We start from the raw sequence: 20,236 nt of genomic DNA on the forward strand, positions 1-20,236 counted from the left end.
AATGAGTGTATTTCTAATATTTTAACAAAATATTCAAAAATTATAGCTGTAGCTACTGATGCTACCTCTTCTTGCTTATCCCACAAACTTTGTACTAAGAATTTTCTGATTATAGTGGCTAAAGACAGATCTGTCGGCTTGTGAGCTAGTGGATTTTTTAAATATTGTAGGTTTTACGTTTGATCTAATGGTTTTGTGTACACTAATATCATGAGTGAAATACCTATGTATGTATTTATATTAGTTTGATTTTTTAAAACTCTGTTCTAAATGCTGGATGCTGTTGTATATAGTTCACTGTATATAGTTGTATATCAATTATAAAATTGTCGTGGGCCACGGTGGCTCAGTGGTAGAGCGTTCACCTCTGGTGCATGGGGTGCCTGGTTCGATCCCAGCTCGCACCAAGTGAACTTTGTAGTGGACAAACACCGTGTGCGTGGGTTTTCTCGGAGTTCCCCCGTTTCCTTCCACTTTATTCATTCCGCTCATTTCTCATCATTACTATCTCCTTTAGCCTAGCCGGCATAACCGTGGGACGTAAAACTCAAAAGATTTCATTTATAAAATTGTTTTAATATGGCTATTACTATTATTTAAATTCGTAAGTGTAACTTGTATTTTATTTCAGGCATAAGTGATAGTAAACAGAAGAAAGTGGATAGATTTTTGCATAGATTTCTGGTACTGCATCCACCAGTGTTTAGTGAATGGTTCACTAGAACCTTTCCTGATCCTAATATTTGGTGAGTATTTGCTATTCAACTTTAATCGTTGCTAGCAACTTTCGAAATATTTTCTTTAGTGGATATAGGATTTGTCTGATAACACTGGAATGTAAACATAATAACGAAATGCAAAATTTTGATAATATTTTTAAAGTATTTTAGTACAAAATTGTATGTTATGATAATAGGAGAAACAGCTATGTTTATAGATGATGTCTTGAGATCTTTCTCGGAATAAAGCACTTCAGTATCTGAACATGTTTGAGGAAGAGAATTAACATCTCCGCAGGATTTGTTACCACCAATTTAAGTATGTCTGTGTGATAATTGACGAAATCAAACTATTATTTTTGTAGGTGCGAATTGAATTAAATATATGGTGAAAGAAGTGCAGCTGGACATGATTCGAAACATTGACCTACTAAGGCAAGATTGCCAACTCACTATCAAAATGTTAAATAAGATTTTTTTTAAATACAGGTTACAAGCTTTACATTTGGCATAATAATGTATAACATGAAGAAAGTTTATTTGCCCAGTTGACTTTAGATACTCAGGGTGTTTCAAGACAACACCGACGACGTTTGGGAGGTGATTTCTGACACCAAGATGAGATAAAAAGTATAGACTAACCTGGGTGTACAAATGCTTCCTTTCGGAGTTATAGGCTGCCGAAAACATGAAAAAAATGAACTTTAAAGGTTCATAGCTCCAGTACTATGGGAGCTACCGTAGTCGGGTCAAAACTTCACTTATGAACTAACAAATGCACTATGCAAATATACGTGTTTCAGACTCCTGCCATACTCACGCAAAAATTTTTACAGACGGAGCTTGGCTTCGGCCATCTAATTGAAAGTACTCACCACCTCTGTAAAAATTGTTCCCGACTACGGTACGTCTCATAGTATTGGAGCTATGGACCTTTAAAGTTCATTTTTTCATGTTTTCGGCAGCCTATATCTCCGAAAGGCAGCATTTGTGCACCCAGGTTGGTCTATACTCTTCGTCTTATCTTAGTGTCAGGAATCACATCCCAAAGGTGTCAGTGTTGTTTTGTAACACCCTATATATATATATATATATATATATATATATATATATATATATATATATATATGTAATCATCAAGTATTAAAATATCATGCTTAATGTTCTTAAAAATGTTACCGAAGTAATTGTCAAATATATCAAGAAATAAGTTCGGATGAAGACCAACTCAAAGTAGCAGTAAGTTTTACCAACTTTATTAGCAAAATAAATAAAAATAATAATAAAAAGAAAAATCACTAAATATTTCAAGATCTGTTCTAACCACTTTGATGTTTTTATTGACAGCACATAATATTCATCTACCTTTTTCACAAATATTCGGTTTGTATATCTGTCAGCTCTAAAACAAATATAAGTATCAAAAAAATAAATCCCACATTTGTGAATATCACTAAGTCAAGCCTATATCATCCCACGAAATCATACCAACAATTCGCAACTGTAGAAAATAAATAGTTGATTTTTGGTTCTAAGACCCCCCCCCCACATTCTTATACACAATTTTTATATTGTTTTTTTTTTTTTTTTTTTTTTTTATTGTTTCTGCGCTCCCATTTGAATCGCTGAGTTCTTCAGAAACAGAGAATATTCTTAACTTCCCATAAAATGGACCCATTTTTGGATACCTGTAGGCCATATTTCTGGAACATTGATTACGTTAAGCTCATAAGTATTTACCTCAATATGAGAAGATGAATAGAATTCATACTTCGTTCTCAATGTAGTACGCTTAAAGGATTTAACATCTTCATAAAAAAGTATCTTTACCATCTTTAACAGAAGCATCAGGACTAAAGCTAGTTACAAATAATGTTTTTTTAAGCATTTGAAACCAATTTTACTCATAGTTATTACATTTAGTGTTCAATTTACGAGAATTTTTCTTATCCACTCTACCTACATTCTGATTAACTACTACAATAATTGTTTATTTAACAAGTTCTTCCTATTTTTAAACACAACTTCATTCCATGTTCGATTATTACTAGCTGAGGCCTTTTGAATACTATTTCCAACTTCTAAGTTTGATTAGTCATTGTAAGACTAGGGAAGCTTGCTTCACATTGATTTTCATTTAGCGTACAACCTTCTGTACAGTCAGGTTCAAATGTATGATTCAAATATCTTCTTCAAATATCTTGTTAAGATTTTTTTTGTCTTATACACCAGTGATTTCTGATTTTAAAACTTTGATCTCATTCAGAAAGACATGTTTCATATTAGTAAATGACATTTCAGTATGTTTTTGTATGGCAACCAGAGATGGCGCCTCATCTTTATTTGATATATTACTTACCCTTATTACCTGAGATTCAGTCGTAGCTTGATTCACACTAGTTTTTGCATTAATATCACGTTTTTCTACACACAATATCTCTGGAGGCCATGATTTCGTGATTACAGCAACCTGAACACTTAACTTTAATATGTAGGTTTATCATCCTTACTACCAGGTTGAATCTCTACGCATTCAAAGTAAAATTTAATACCACAAAAATTACACTTCAAAGCTCTTGGCCTACTTTGCCATCGGACGATTACCAGATGTTTACATGTTTACATAAACAACACAATATAACACATATAAGTATAAACAAAATATACATATCCTCACAACTCCGGCTCAAATGGATCAGGACAAAAATAAAAACAAAATGAATAAAAGAATATGACACTAAAACAAATAGAACAAGACAAATCGCTTCTCGGCCCTGCCAAAGGATTAAAAAAAAAAAAAAAAAAACGCTTGACCTTTTAAAAGTAGTTGTAAGAGCTACAGCAAACACGTATACACTGCTGTTAAGACAGTATCCGGTTCACTAACGGTCCAAGTGTTACCAGTCCTACCAGCAACAAGGAGGAAGGGACAGCCTCTCATAGATGTAAGGAACCAGATGAAAATTGAAAAAAAAAAAAAAAAACGTGAGCAGCCCGGGGCAAAAGACCGAGAAGCAATTTTTGAAAGCGTAATTATAAAATATAAATACAGAAGTGTTGAAAGACTAGATATGACTCAATTCTGTATTCTTCGTGACGAATTAATTTGAAAGATTTTAATATAGTGGTCAGTGTTTTTAATATAGGGCGGATTAATAGTATTATTTCAAAATGGGAATAGAAATAAGTGGAAATTTTAATCAAGGTAACGTTGAAGTTAATGAGAGAGTAGGTAAACAGTTGACTCATAATTTACCGAGGTAATAGAGGGGGAGATATTCACGGTTAACTCGAAATCACAGTTAATCCAAAAGCAGGAGAAAAGAAACGAGGAAGATAAATAACCATTATATAATGAACAGAAAAATGCTAGATGGCAAGTTACTTTTGCTGTAGTTTCAGGAACTGTGCTTTAGTAAAGTTTCAAATCAACTGTATTAACAAATTAGGTGAGGGACAAGACACAGGAAATGCTCTGTTACGTGAGGAAGGGATTTATAATTGCAGTCAGGTTGTTAAAAAAAAAAAGTAAGGTAGAAGGCTGGGAGAGCCCTGAAAAGTCGTTGTGAACTCGAATATCATTGTCAAATTGCATCCATCTCTCTCTCTATCTCTCAATTTGTCTTCCTCTCGTGCGCCTGCTACTGATTCTTGCAATAGATGATTTATTTTGTTCTTTTTTTTATGGCAACCACCGGTTAAGGTGCTCTCGGTAAATTCGAAGTCGACTGTATATATATATATATATAGTGGCGGATCCAGGATATGATTAAAGGAGGGGCTAAACCATAATTTGCCGTTTTATCCAGTGTAAAGCAGAATTGAAGCCCATTTTATCCAGTGTAAACCTGAGCGTCAAGGGGGGGAGGGGGGCTATAGCCCCCTAGCCCTCCTTGGATCCGCCCTTGTGTGTGTATATATATATATATATATATATATATATATATAATATTTGATGAACAGGCAGTTGTGCAATTGTAGATCACCAAAATTATTTCTTGAGTATGCTTTTTTGTGTGTGTAGTTACGTCATACAAGTATTATTCCACTGAGCATTTTCTGTGAAATAATAATATCATGCTTATTGTCTGATTTCTCCGTAAATGTGCCTCTTCTTAAAGTGTATTTTACCATTGGTATTAGGTATCAGTCACGTACGTCGTACGTTAGAACCACTGCTGTGATGTCCATCGTGGGCTACATAATGGGGCTAGGAGATAGACACGGGGAAAACATTCTTCTTGATTCTACTACTGGTGAAGTAGTTCATGTAGACTTCAACTGCTTATTCAACAAGGTGATGTTCTTTGTTTCTATCTATTTTATGGTTTCCACAATAGAAGTGTTTATTTATTTGGTAAAGCCTTAACGTTCTTGTAAATGTAAATGTCCTAGGACAGTGGTTTTCTACCTCGGTCCACAGAATTGCTTATTAGTGTCACTAGGAATGTGATATTTATGTTTTGCCGGTCCCCAACATATAAATATTTCCGTCTTTTTGTCGATCCGAGAGTATTGAAAGGTTGAAAACCACTGCTCTAGGATACTGATATTTCAGTGCTACTATTGTGTTCAAAATTATAGTTTTAAAATGTATAGTACATTTTTCTCCTTTCAGTATTCTTAGTCACGTTTTAGGTAGTGTGTGGTCAGTTCAATTTAAGTTGATAAAACTACATTGATGAACTGTTGAGAACTTGTGTTGCTATTGTAGAATGGCATTTCTGTCTCGCTATATAATATGCCTGGATGTTCAAAAAGAAGGAGCAGATTTAAAATATTTATTTCTGATGAACGGCACATACATCACTGGATATAGGAAAGCTCAGTTTTATAAACCCCCGTCCATTAGTCCCGTTGAATGCCTACAGCGGCGCTGTGGTTTGTTTATGATAATGCCTCAAAAGAAGTCGTTTTGTGTGTTCCAGTATGCAAAGAGTGAATCCATTGTTGTAGTGCAGCGTACATTTCGTTGTAAGTTCAACAAAGAGCCGCCTCGTCATAAACAGATGTTCAATAGGTACAAGCAATTCGTAGAAGATGGTTGCATATGCAAAGGAAAAAGCACTGATAATGCTCGCACGTCAGATGAAAATGTTGAGCTTATCCAAACTGCTTTCGAAAGTAACCCTAGGAAATCCACAAGCAAAGAACTTGGAATTCTGCAACCAATGGTATGGCGTGTGCTTAAAAAACGTTTGCATTTGAAGCCGTATAAGTTGTAGTTACTTCAGGCATTGTATCCTAGGGATCATGGAAAAAGATTAAAATTTTACAAGATTTGGAAGGTGACACTTTTTCTGAAAGGCCTTTTTGTCTTTCTTTCTTTCTTCGGTGAATTCCGAGTATAGTCATCGAACACGAAAGAGACTCTCCAAAACTGAATGCGTTTTGTGCTATTTCTGTTAACAAAGTTTGTACGGAGTTTGTTCTGTTAACAAAGTTTGTGTGCTTTCTTTTGTACGGAGTAAACTGCGACTGGAATTACATACCTGGACATGCTTCAAAACTAATTATTTCCAAAACTCGAATATTTGCTACGGTGCACAGTGGGGCGAAAACGCAAAAAGCTGGCCAAAATATGATAACTATATTCAGATTGAATGAAATTTAGTATTAAGGGGTTATTGAGGTTGCTGATTACGATTCTGCAACTAACGTTGAAAAAAACAAAAAGGCGGATCCAAAATGGCGGGAATAAAATTTGCAAAAGTCAAAAAAGTCGTAGAAATGTTCTCAAAAGTGGCGATAAAGGGGTTATTGAGGTTGCTGATTACGATTCTGCAACTAAAATTGAAAAAAACAAAATGGCGGATCCAAAATGGCGGAATAACAAGAATGTCAACATACTTCGTAATTTTCACAATGTATCTTTAACAACATTCACTTTTTTCACATATTTTGATGAACAATTACTTGTTACTTACGTTCTTATTTATTAGAAATGTATTATTACTTAAATGACACAAATTATTGGTATTTGATTCGGTTATGATAACTGCAACGGCTTGTCATTGTAACATTAATGAGCAATAATTAACATCAACACGCTTCGTAATTGGCACGTTTTGGCAGCTACGTTTTTGTCGACAGCATTAATTAATTTTCAGACTACCATTCTACAAAATATGAACGTGGTGCACGAGGGTGCACATAATGTTTTCAACGCTTTAAGTTAATAAAATATATAAACAATGTGAAAATTTTACCTGACTTGCGATTCAAACTATAAATTATTACATCATTATTATTAATTTTTCACTTCATACACTTATTTTACTTACCAGTACGATATAGGAAAACTTTACAGATTTAAAAACTATGAACGCGTTCGAAAGTTACAACCGTTTAAACGGACACGTCACAATTCTTCTATTGTTCTCTACGCATTTGATCTGCTGAAGGGTCTACTTAAGAGTGGCTCAGGTAGTCGGAATAAAGTAAAAACCCTATTCTATTTATGGATTTGGGCCCTTCTAACATCACTCTAGGCAACTACATAAAAAAATTCCTATATTACTAACTTTCGTTTTTTACTTTTGGCCAGCTTTATGCGTTTTCGACCCACTGTGCGGTGGTGGAATCGTCATTCGAAGCGGGTAGGTAGAAATGGCCAATACCTGTTATTTTGCCTTCTTGTTAAATGGCTTGATATTTCAAAGTTTGTAACCACTAGGAATACCGAAATGTGTGTTCGTTTATGAATATTATTTTTGGTATAAAATTTAAGTACATTTGGAAAAATGAAAATAGTGTCAATTTATTGTAAAATTAGTTCTGGTTCAAATATTGTATATTACGGAAATTTCTGAAAGAGAATTGTTAATGTGGTAGGAGTTTTGGCTGAATATTCGAGATGAGAGTTATATTTCTGTGTTATTTATAAAGTTAACGGATTTACCTATTTAGGATATTGTAATTAAAATCTTTAGAAAAAGAATGTTAAATATATGTATTAATCGATTATTTAAAATTCCAAAGTTGCGTTTATATTCATTTTCTGATCATTGCATTTGACTAAAATTTTCAACTGTTTGAGTGTAACTTCATGTTTTTGCACTTACAGTTACTCTTAGTTTAAAATTTAACAGGAGTACGTAATGAATGTTAAGATATTTGTTCTCTGTTTATCCTTGTTGAATATTTCGTTAAACCAAACTTGTTGTTGTAAATTTTGTGAAAAGATATGTAATATGTTTTCATCTGAGATTTCTATAATATATATTCAAATATTGATTCGATTATTTAAGCTTGCCGTGCTTAATTACTGCTACGAGATATATGTATTACATTTAACTTAATTATAGTATTTTCTTACAACTTAATTAACAAAAGGAAAAAACTTCTCGTCTCGAATATAAAAACAATCTTGTCCTGATCTACTATGGCCAATGGCCCATGATGGAGCTCAAATAGAGCACCGTACAATGTTGTTTTTATAACTATGTAGTCAGAGTTCAACGAAGTTTCAGAACAAAGTTCGGGTTAGATCCACCAAACAGGCACTTAGTTTGAAGTGGCAGAGACAGTTTAAAGGGAGCGGATGTATCTGCAAGAGGAAAACAAGAGGGCGGGCCAGAATACTACAAAAATCAACGGATCGTGCAAGCAAAAAATTAAATTTGAAGCAGACAACAGTGTGGAAGATTGAGCAAAAACGTTTTAAATTTCACTCATGTTGATTGAAATTGTTGCAGGCGCTTAAACCTACTGACAAGGATAAGAGACTTGAGTTGTGCCTTGCGATGCAAAACCTTATGGATAGAGATGGTTTCATTGAGTTGGTTGTATTTAGTGTTAAGGCTACTTTCCACCTTTCGAAGAAAGCAAACAAACAAAATGTTAGGATCTGAAAGAGGACATGGAAATTGTTATTCTCTAGTATGATGGAACGCACACATTGGCATAAGGACGTCAGAGGTTAACTCAACTGCAGGTTACCAGATCAATGGACAGGTGGAATTAGCTGTGAGGATAAGGTTCTGTTTCCTTATTCACTCCCCTTCCTGTGTGTGTGGGAGGGGAGGGGATAATGTTAAAAATAAGTGTATCAACCATCCTTACCTAAGAATTTGCATGAGCATGGAGTATGCATTAAAGAAGCAGTTGCATTTATTGACTAAAATATTGGAAAGAGTATGACAAGAATTAGACTATTGGATTGATGTATGCTAAATTGCAAAAGGCACTCATTGAGCATCTTTGACGTGGAACATAAGACGTATTCATTTTTTTAATCATTTTTTCTTTCTTTTAACATAAGTTGTATGCCATTGTGAATAAATAAGCGTAAGCTATTAAACTTCGAAATCATCATTCACAGTAGCCTTATAATGTTTAATTTCACTTATTTTCAATGTAATTCAAAATATATATCTATATTATTTCTCATGTTTCAGGGAGAAAGGTTCGTTCCTCCAGAATTAGTACCCTTTAGACTAACGCAAAATATGGTTGATGCTATGGGACCTTTAAAAATCGAAGGTGTATTCAGGAAATCCTCTGAAATAACATTGCGGAATTTGAGAGCAAATATGCAGCCATTATTAGCAGTACTACGACCTTTCGTTTACGATCCTCTAGTGGCATGGACCAAAAAACAAGCACGGGAAGATTATGGGGAAGTCACAAATAAAAAGGTAACCACATTTATTTGTAAATGCGTAATTTTAATATTATACACAGTTGTCAATAAACATTGTCTGTACAGTACAAATTATGTTGCCACTAACTTCATCTAACCATTTCTTTGAACCATGAGTTCAACCTTGGGTGGCGGTGTAAACATTTCGGGAGTAAACAAGTTTGTGATTCACACGTTAATATATATATGCATTTTCGTTTAAATGTACACCATCTTATACATTTAAATTTTGTTAATTAAATGAAGAATGAAAGTGGTACACAAAGCCATGCTTTATATGCTAATCAAATTCCTTCTTGCGCCCGTGTCTTTTTTTTTTTTTTTTTTTTTCTCTCCTTACAGCTTAACATGAGATCCGAACCACAAGTGTACTTGCCAGTAATCGATCACGAGTGTTTTGCAATGATGCAATGAACTATGATTGCTTCACATACAAAGTTGGCTGGGTACATTCGTCTGATTTAGACGATCAACACTAATATACTACAGAGAATCAGAAGAACGAAAAAAAAAAAAAAGAACAAAATATTAGTTCATAGTGATGATCTTGTTGCTTGTGAGGCCACATAAAAAGAATACAAAAGTAAATGCTTCAATTTAGCGTCATTTTCAGAAAAAATAGGATTAAATTTCACTCCTGACACTGAAATACTTCTTTATGATATACACTTCCGATTGTCTTCATTGAACTTTCTTTTTTTTTTTAATTCTTAATCATGAAAATTTATTACCTTATAAGAAACTCAATAACAGATGAATTAGTGTATTTTAGTTCAACAACGCTATAGAATGAAACACTGAACATACTTGAAACGAATGACTTACAAGCCTGTATTAGCTGTATGAGGAGTTTTAGGTAATCCTTTGCTGTCGACAATGGTGAGTTTCCTCGAGTCATAATTCCAAGAGAACTGTCTTCTGTTTGATGGTAATTAACTGATTTAGCCACCGTATAACTTCGAAATAAAAGAGAACATACTAAGAAATTCACATCTCCAAACGATTAACACACACACACAAATGTTTTTTGTTAATTACAATTCTATGGTCCACATGTTGTTTCTGTGTTTCTGTTTAATGATTGTTTTATTGCATTTAATATCTTCAAGAGGGGCTATCACGTTGCTCTAACTGTAAAATAGAAAAGTGGCACTTGGTTGGTATTTTTTAATTATTATTTTTTAATTTTATTCAACATATTCTCCTGTAACACCAACTCGCTTGTTCCATCGGTGCTCCAATGTACGGATACCGTGAAAGAAAACTGACTGGTCATCATCTAGCATGAGTCTATAGCCGCTATTTTCTCAGAATCAGCAGATTTCTACTCATGTAAGTCGTGGGCCGCGGTGGCTCAGTGGTAGAGCGTTCACCTCTGGTGCTTGGGGTCCCGGGTTCGATCCCAGCCCCCGCCAAGTGAACTTTGTGGTGGACAAAAACCGTGTGCGTGGGTTTTCTCCCGTTTCCTCCCACTTTCTTCATTCCACCATTTCATTCATCACTCATCACCGTCTCCTTTCGCCTAACCGGCATAACCGTGGGACGTAAAACTCAAAGATTTCATTTCATTTTTTTCATGCAAGTCGATCCTAGAATGTTTGAATATATGGAATTCACTGGGACCAAATCTAAGGAATGAGGGGCACGAATTCAAACGATGCATCTTGGATAGCGCCTCTTACAATTTGAGAGCTGTGAACAGGCGCCTTTTCGCAAGAGCACATCACAAATCAACACTTCACGCCCTTTTTACTTCGTGGAATCACCTAATTTCTTGATTAAATTACTACTAAATACCAGTGATGGTATGATATCTTTTTAGATAGTCCACAAGAACATCTTTCCTGTCCAAGAAAAGTGAAGCTGACGATTGTACCTTGAACTTCCTTTTCTTGGTGGAGAATAGGGCATTTCCCCTCCATACTTTGTAGTTTAGTCTCTGGGTCAAAGTAATGCATCCAAGAGTATTCATTGTCACAAACCAGGGAAAGAAATAGTCTATGTCAGCACGAAACTTGTCAAGCAATGGCCGCTGATGAGCACTCGGGTGAAATTCTGAAATGCGGTGAAATTTCGAGGGATCCATCATGTAGAACTTCTTTTCACTTGCAAAACTTGGGTAATTATGGTTTGCACAGTGACATATGAAAGGCCATACATCTCAACAACATAACAGATAGTGCCTCGAAGATCCTGCAACAATGTCGTGAAGTTCGTTGATGTTTTCGGTCGTTCGTGACTTTTTGTGCTCCACTTACATGTTCACCCTCACATGACTCCCTACTACAATTAATCTCACGACACGCTCTCTTTACTATGCCACGTTATAAAGAATAGTCCTCTAGCGTCCCTAGCAATTTCTGATGAATTTTAAATATCGAATACTCCTTCTTCACAAAATACATGATGACCGTTTTTACCTCAATGTTCATTTTGGCACGTTGTTACAACTTCACCGCTCTGAAAATTAAACGGAACATTACTCTCACTTGAAACTCACAATGCACTCTTACAGAGGGTGAGTAAACAACGACAATATAAAAACTCATTCATAAATACTTCCTTCTGTGTTAGGGTCGGAGCAACCTGATCGTCCCTCGTAGTATAAAAAGCTGAATTAAAAATGTATCCAAGTGTGGGCACCTTTTAGTATTGGCATAAATAGTACTTCAAAGATCTTTACTTTAAGGTCATTTTTCGCTTGACCTCATGAACAGACATGTTTAAAAATAGTAAAAGTGCAATCAGAAACCAGTATCCAAGTTTGAGCACTTTTACAATTTGCGTAAGCGGTACTTTCATGATCCCAACTTTGAGGTCATTTCTCTCTTAAATCATTTCGTTGGATATAGAATCCTCAAATTAGTATAAAAAGAGCAATTAGAAATGTAATCCAAGCATTGGCATTTTATACTAGTGCCATGATCATTAGTTCTGTAAATTTGTTTAGCAACTCTGCTCAAAAATCAAAATGTAAGAAGAAACGGTGCGCGTCGGGAAACTATTGCCACGCCAGAAGTGATGTAGATGACTCGACCAAGAGGAATTTCATCATTAACATGGAGCATAGAATTAAGCAAATAACCAGTGAAAGAGACAAGGCGGAACAGAGTATACAATCATTCCATAAGGAGCTGGAGAATAATGGATACGATAGAAAGAGGCTGAAATACAGAAGGATATGGGAGAAGAAAAAGAAGAAAGATGCCAAGAAGGAGAGCAAAGTGAAGGAGGAATAGAAGAAAGAAGAAAAATGTGGTGGGGGATAGAAAGTTTGAGAGAATAAACAGAAATCATTAAAAGAATGCTTAAGAAGATGGGGGGCATCTCAACTTACAGAAAAGGGAGCAAGGGGCTTCTGTAAGTAATAAGGGAAAAAAGATGGAAGTGTTAAGTGTCTAATGAAGCCAAAATGTTAGCTGGCGAAACTGTAACACGTATGTAGTTTTTTATGTGAATATATTGTTTTGCTCAGCAAATAGTGTGTTTTTGTTTAAGAAACGGTGATATATATAAACATTTTTTTTTAAAATAAGATTATTAAACAAGCATTAAAGCGTAAAGTATAAATTTTCTTGCTAAGTCGTAAAAGGTAATTAATTCTGCTCAATTAGTATAATTTTTGTATAAAGAAATTTATTTTTCTTGCAGCAAGTACTGAAAATATTTGCTAAATTCAAACATGAACAATATTAAATTTGCATTTCTTTCTCGATGTAAACTAAAATCCACTACAATTAAAAGAAAATCCACTTACAAGACAACACTTTAATCCACACGATAGCAAAAACTTACTGATGGTGGCTTCTGGCGATAGTTTTTCGAAACTTTTTCCTATTGCGTCGATAAAAAAATGTCATGCTTTACTGGTCGTGTACGCGATAGCGATTTTAAGACGAAAGTTATATTTAACGAAGAAATAAACACCGGTTTACATCGCCTAAGTATGATATATAATCGTAAGTTACTATATATACTATTACTACATATATATTAAGTTACTATATATAATACTATATAATATTACATATACTATATATAATCGTAACTAGTGTTGCCACGAGACGAGACATTTCTCGTGTCTCGTCTCTCGTCTCGTGTCTCGAAAATGAAAACTCTGGCGGGAATGGCCAAGATTGAAATTGCCAGTGGTCATATAGATTGCAAAAGGAAAATCCCCTTTGTGAGAAAACATGTTGAAAAGCCTTCATAGAAAAGTGTCCTCTGTCTATTGAATGAAACAATCGTGATACATGAGCTTCCAGGAATATCATCCTTAATGTCTTGTCCCCAATTCCCCTTGCTGTAAACTGAAGAATTCTCATTTTTTTCATTTCTGGCTGGAATGGTGACAAACAAAATCAAAGACAGGGAAGATTTTTACAAGATCAAGAAACCGAACTACCACCACCAGCTATTCAATTGGAAAACTGGGTAAGGTCTACATTCATCACAGGCTGTAGTTGCGGTATTCTTTTTGCTATATGAACCGAAAACGGCAATTGAAGTATGTCATCTTGCAACTAAAATTTTGTCTTCTCTCTCTCTCTCTCTCACACACACACACACACACACATACACATAAAAACACATTTATACCATTTTACCAATCGCTCGCTTATTATACAGCAGTCATGTTGTAAAATTCACCTCTTTGTTTGGAAGCCGGTCGAAGGACAAAGGAAAGCAAAGATACTGTCGACGAACCCTTCAAATTGTTTGCTTTCAGCAAATTTATGATACTAACAATACCACTGGAGGTGAAGAGGTTTTACAGGGGGCCTTCCTTTTGTTGCGCGGAAATGTTTTATCTGACCAGAGTGCGAAATTGCCCTCTGCTTCCATGTTGAGAGGACTGGAATACTTCCCTTTCCTAGTGAATAATATTCATTAGGACCTGAATTATCTTCAAAAATGGTTTCTTACAGGCGCATAAAACCTTTCGAACTTGATAAATGTAAAGAACATTTGGTATAATATTCATGGAACTCCGTTGAAAGCAGAAAATACCATGAGAATGATCAAAATTCGAACATTGAAGAACATAATTAACAGAAAAGAAATAGGATACCCAAACCATATTTTTAAACCTGCTATAAAATGTATATCCTATCATTTTACTAATTCTTTACTCCCATGAAAGTATCTTGGGGGAGGATATTCTCTCCAATTTTTTCAGACTGAAATCCTTTTATTCCGTACGACTTACCCCCACCCCCCTGACACAATACGAAAAAACAAATGCTGTTAAAATCCATACACATGACCCTTCTGGGACTCAACTCGGGGACTTCAAGCCGATGGTCTATCGCAGCAGACCGCTCGGCTTGGTATGAAGATGTACGTTGTATGATTGCGAATAGATCACGACAATATAAGAAACTTTAATCCAAAATGGCCACCAAAAATCAACTTTTTTTTAGACCACTAGCTAATCTGGGTGTACTGTCATGAGTTTGTTACACAAACTGGGCAACCACCATATAGTATCACACATCCCGCGGTTATGGGAACAGATTTGAACCATGGAGGTGAAGACTGGCTCCAAGCATTCTTTCGTCCGATGTGTCGTTCAGCTCCCATTACTATGGCACTTTAAGTAGAGCTTGCTGTGCAGTAACATATAAAATTTCAATCAAATACTTTCCATTGATCAATAAAACTAGGAATGCAATGGGTATACTCGATTGCAATGAAATGAGCTGAGCGAGCTTAAGCAACGTAATCAGTTTATTGTGACTTTTTAAAACAATCAGTATTTTTCATAACAATCGCACAATTCTTCGTCTTGACCTTTTGTTCCGGCTAAAAAAAGTTTAAAAAATCGTTAATTTGTTTTTAAATTGTGATTAAAATTGTAAATTTTTACGCTAAAAAAATAAAAGGGCTTCGCCGGAATTTTTGAAAATCACGCGCAGATTTTAATTGTTGACAAAAAAATCACGTGGAAACTTTTTCCCCATGTTAAGTCTATGGAAGCGTTTTTCGGTGATTATTCCTCGATGGTACATCGGATTTTTGATTTCGACCTATGTTGTCACTCAGCACGACATACTCTATCAGCGTGCTAAGTTTGGTTGAGATCGGCCAAACGGTCTAGGAGGAAGCGTTTTTCGGTCATTATTCCTCGATGGTACATCGGATTTTTGATTTCGACCTATGTTGTCACTCAGCACGACATACTCTATCAGCGTGCTAAGTTTGGTTGAGATCGGACAAACGGTCTAGGAGGAGTTCGCGGACAACCAAACGGCTAACCCGAGTATTAGAGCTTTTTTTTTTTTTAAAAAAAAAAAAATAATTGCAACAAATTTAAACATGCTAAAATGGAAACTAGTTTTTTGATTGGTATGGGTTAACACTGTGAAACCTAAAGGCTGGAATATATGAAATCAAAGTGTACACACATATCTATCTCTCTATTTATTTATATACCGTATTTACGCGTGTATAACGCGTCCCCGTGTAAGCCGCGCACCCCCAATTTCTGGAACGTTAAAATTGAAAATAAATAAATAAATAAATAAAAACTCATGTAAGCAGCGCACATCAATTTTCTGAAAAAAAAAAAAGGTACAATGTATTTTTCATTCTACTTTTAATCATTAAAATTGTTATACACAGAGACAATCCAACAATACTGTGATTATTAACAGAAATCACTCCCGCGCCTAGCTTTCTTCGTCGCCGAGGAGCTGGAGCACGTATCACCATCGAACTAAATAAAGTCTTCGCTCCCATCGCTGGCATTGGAAATGCAGCATTTTTTAAAGCTGCGGACGACCAGATCCTCTGGAATTGAATTCCATGCTTCAATAATCCATTCGCACAAAAGGCGGAGTGCAGGTTTCTTAATTCGGCCAGTTGGCGTAGTTTCGTGTACTGCAGTTGCCATCCATTCAGTGTACAGTCGCCGCAAGTAGTTCTTGAAAGGCCGGTTAATGCAAAGAGGAAAGATGAGCTGCAACTTGTCATTTTATATTAAAACTTTTCTACTCTTGTAAAATTACTCACAATATTCCAGTATTAGGCTAATAAAAACTCCCCGTGATTTTAAATGCTTGGTGGCTCAGTCAATTCTACATTTCCTCGTGTATGCCGCGCACCCTGTTTTTTGACTTCGTTTTTGTGCAGAAAAGGTGCACGGCATACACGGATAAATACGGTATCTTTCCATCTCTCTCTCTCTCTCTCTGATATATTATATATATACAGACACTATAAAGCAAGTGGGTTCATAGTATACGGTAGTGTCGGGGATGGTGACACCTTTACATCGAACTGTGCTTGTCGTGTAAACATTATTTGACATTAGTGTCTTCATCTTCGACGTACCTATGAGCATTTCACTGTATATTCGTGTATTGAAACTGGTGAGACAAATTTCAGTTTCAAAATGTAAAAAAAAAAAAAAAAAAAAAAAAAAAAAAAAAAAAAAAAAAAAAAAAGCCAAGGTCGAGAAGCCTCAGACAACTAACAGCAGAGATATATTATCTTGTAAACTATTTGTCCTTGCCTTGTGAGCTTATTTGAATTTATTTTTAAGACCTTTAGGCAACTTTGGCCGAATGGATGATGATGGGGAAATTAGTGGAATGAAGAAAGTAGTAGGATACTAGACAACTTCGAGAAAACACACACATTCGAAAAATGAAATCTTTGAGTTTTACGTCCCACGGTTACGCCGGTTAGGCTAAAGGAGACAGTGATGATGAGTAATGAATGAAATGGTGGAATGAAGAAAGTGGGAGGAAACGGGAAAACCCCGAGAAAACCCACGCACACGGTGTTTGTCCACCACAAAGTTCACTTGGCGGGGCTGGGATCGAACCCGAGACCCCAAGCACCAGAGGTGAACGCTCTACCACTGAGTCACCGCGGTCCCCACACACATTCAATGTTTGTCCACCACAAAGCTCACATGACACTAACCGAGATCGAACCGACTACCACATACACCAGAGGTGAAGGCTTCACGGTGTAGCTACCGTGACATTTCTTGTCTTGTGTGTTCTGGGTAACTCTTGTAACTTAGTTGTATCTTGATTAGCATTGTGCAGCCTGCTACATTTTACTTTCGTTCCCATGGTATGCTGCTATATTTTTACGAGACGAGACGAGACGGGACAGAACCTCTCGAGACGAGACACGAGGCGGGACGAGCATATTTTTTCGAGACGAGACACGAGACGAGACATGCTTTGCACGAGACGAGACGAGACACCCTGAAGTCTCGTCTCGTCTCGTGGCAACACTAATCGTAACTTACAAAGAGAAAGTAATTGTGAAGAAGGCATTGGTATAGTATAGAAATGTAAAATATAGTATAAGATGTTCTAGAAAGCTGTGTATTAGCACGAATTAGTATAATCTCTTAAGAATTCTGATTATTAGAAGAACAGAAAGAACGCTAAAAAATTTATTGGTGTTATTTAAACTTAAATAAGGATGGGTACATAACTTTCGATTTTATTTTTGTTTTTAAAATTACTGCATTCTAGTTGCTAACTTTTTTTAAACATATTTTCAGGCGCTTGAAAATATCAGCAACATTGAACATCGATTGCAGGGAGTGGTGAAGCAGGATCAAGGACTGTCGTTACCCATTAGTGTTGAAGGTCATGTGGATTATTTGATTAAAGAAGCGACAAACACTGAGAACCTTGCCCAGATGTACATTGGGTGGGCTCCTTTCTTGTAACGGCCTAACCAAGCCTACAGTATTAGAATAGACAGTATATCTGTGATTAGCTCACCCATTGTTTGTTTTATGTTTGTATAAGAAACTTACAAAACTTCTTTATATTCCCTTGTTAATTGAATGTTGAGCTTCTGAGAACTTTCATGTGATACTTTTATGGAACAAAATAATCTGTGATAAGTAATCTGTGATAAATTGTAAAGAATTGAGATTTTGTATCAATTTTATTATTATTTTATTAAAATCGAAAAACCATTCATTTTGCCATAACTTATTTTCTTAATTGTGAGCCAAACTTCACGAAGAAGAATTAATTTACCTAATGGGATTAGGTAATCGAATTACGTATAAAGTAGTCGGAATATGTCGAATTCAATTCCATATTGGCCTGTCATGAAAAATTTACTGATGTAAAATACAGAATATACGAGGGCCGTCCAGAAAGTAAAGAACCAATGCTAATTGCGCGAACCGCCGACCCCACTACTACTGCGATCGCATGCGCGGCAGTTACCTCCTTCCTTCACCTCAGTGTGAGCCGAATCTCAATGCTGTGCGGTTACGCTACTTGGTTTTGCAGCGATTCAAAATGGCAGCGCGAATCGAAAATCCCGCCAATTGTAAAGTACGGAGCGTCATTCGTTTTCTGAAAGCGCAAAAAGTTAAGTCTATTGAAATGTGTAGGCAAATAAAGAATGTTTATGGTGATAGTGCAATAAACGAGTCATCACTGAGGAAATGCATTACATTTAATCAAGGAAGGACCAGAGTGCATGATAAAGATCGGAGTAGGAGGCCATCACTTGTTTAGGGAAGAACTGAAGGAAAAAGTCGAAGAAAAAATTGGCACTTATTTCCGAAATTTAAGAAATTTTTGGGTGGAAAACAGTTCGCGAACGATGAACTCAAGCAAGCAGCGACATCCTGGCTCAATCTTTAGCGGCAGATAACATCGCAATTGAAAAACTGGTCCGACGTTATAACAAGTGTTTTAACAACTATGGCGATTACATAGAAAAGTTGAGTAAGATCCTGTGGCTTTGTAAATAAAGTTTTGTGGTGATGCCTTCTGTTTTTATTTAGCCATGCCAAAACGTTATTTACTTTCTGGACGACCCTCGTATAAATATTGAAATTATATAAATTTTCCAGGAGAGTAAAGGCTTCTAAAGATTGTGCTACTAAAGGCAGTGTACATAGTTTAATTGATGTTATTTTTACATAGGAACAGCAAGAAGACTTTATTATAAAATGTGTTCATGTGGCGAACTAAACAGTTAAATATTTAAATGTATCTAACACGGAACTACTTCTTCAGTTAGCTTTCAGTTCGATTGAAAATTAAAAAAACAGTTGAGAATGCTCCAAGAGTATTGCCAGAACGAACTTAAAAAGAATAGAGAGATGGAGCGGGAAGGATAACTGTGAAAAAAGAATAGAGAGATGGAGCGGGAAGGATAACTGTGATTGTTCCTGGTTGTAAAAGTAAATCTTTTTATCCGCACCTTGTTCTGTTTCTCGCGAAAATTCGCAAAATATCATCTCTCTGTGACTTATAGTTCCCGAGATATGGCTTCTTAAATCTCCCTAAATTCGAACATTTTTGGCCAACATCTGGGAAACGGTGGCCAGTAGCCAGTTGGACAGTGGCCACTGGTTACTATTTGGTCCCAAAATGTTTAACATGCTCTTAGGTATTGACCAACACCAATATCATCTCTCTAAAACTTATGGTTTCCGAGATATGGCTCCTTAAATATCTGGAAATCGGCCGTTTTTTGGTCAATATCACGGGAACGGTAAGTCATAGAGAGATGATCTGGTGTTCATCAATACCTAAGAGGATGGTAAACATTTTGGTAGTGATATTAATTGCTGGCCACTGGCCAAACCAATGGACAGTGGCCAGCGGTTACTATTTGGCCCCAAAATGTTTAACATGCTCTTAGGTATTGCTCAACACAAATATCATCTCTCTATGACTTACGGTTCTCGAGATATGGTTCCTTAAATATCTGAAAATCGGCCATTTTTTGGCCAATATCTGGAGAACGGTAAGAGTGACGCGAAAAATTTAACCACTTTCTCGATAGTTTTTGATGCTCTATCGAATGCAGGGTCAAAATTGAAAAAAAAAAAAAAAAATCGCAAATAACAGACAGAGGACAGACA

At 35.9% G+C, this 20,236-nt stretch overlaps 1 protein-coding gene across 3 annotated transcripts in view; it reads left to right on the plus strand.

Moving 5' to 3' along the window:
* LOC145688047 (serine/threonine-protein kinase ATR-like) overlaps window positions 1–18,323 on the plus strand; it is a 297,516-nt gene extending 279,193 nt beyond the window's left edge. For all 3 annotated transcript variants that reach the window (XM_081761752.1, XM_081761751.1, XM_081761753.1), the window contains 4 exons: window positions 632–746; window positions 4,863–5,016; window positions 9,119–9,358; window positions 17,894–18,323. In XM_081761752.1, coding sequence (XP_081617878.1) covers window positions 632–746; window positions 4,863–5,016; window positions 9,119–9,358; window positions 17,894–18,064 — 680 coding nt within the window. In that variant the 3' untranslated portion in view covers window positions 18,065–18,323. The remainder of the gene's footprint in view (window positions 1–631; window positions 747–4,862; window positions 5,017–9,118; window positions 9,359–17,893) is intronic.
* The last annotated feature ends 1,913 nt before the right edge of the window (window positions 18,324–20,236 follow it).

This window comes from Thermobia domestica, chromosome 6 (assembly GCF_964235325.1).
Source record: "Thermobia domestica chromosome 6, izTheDome1.hap1.1, whole genome shotgun sequence".
Taxonomy (NCBI): Eukaryota; Metazoa; Arthropoda; class Insecta; order Zygentoma; family Lepismatidae; genus Thermobia; species Thermobia domestica.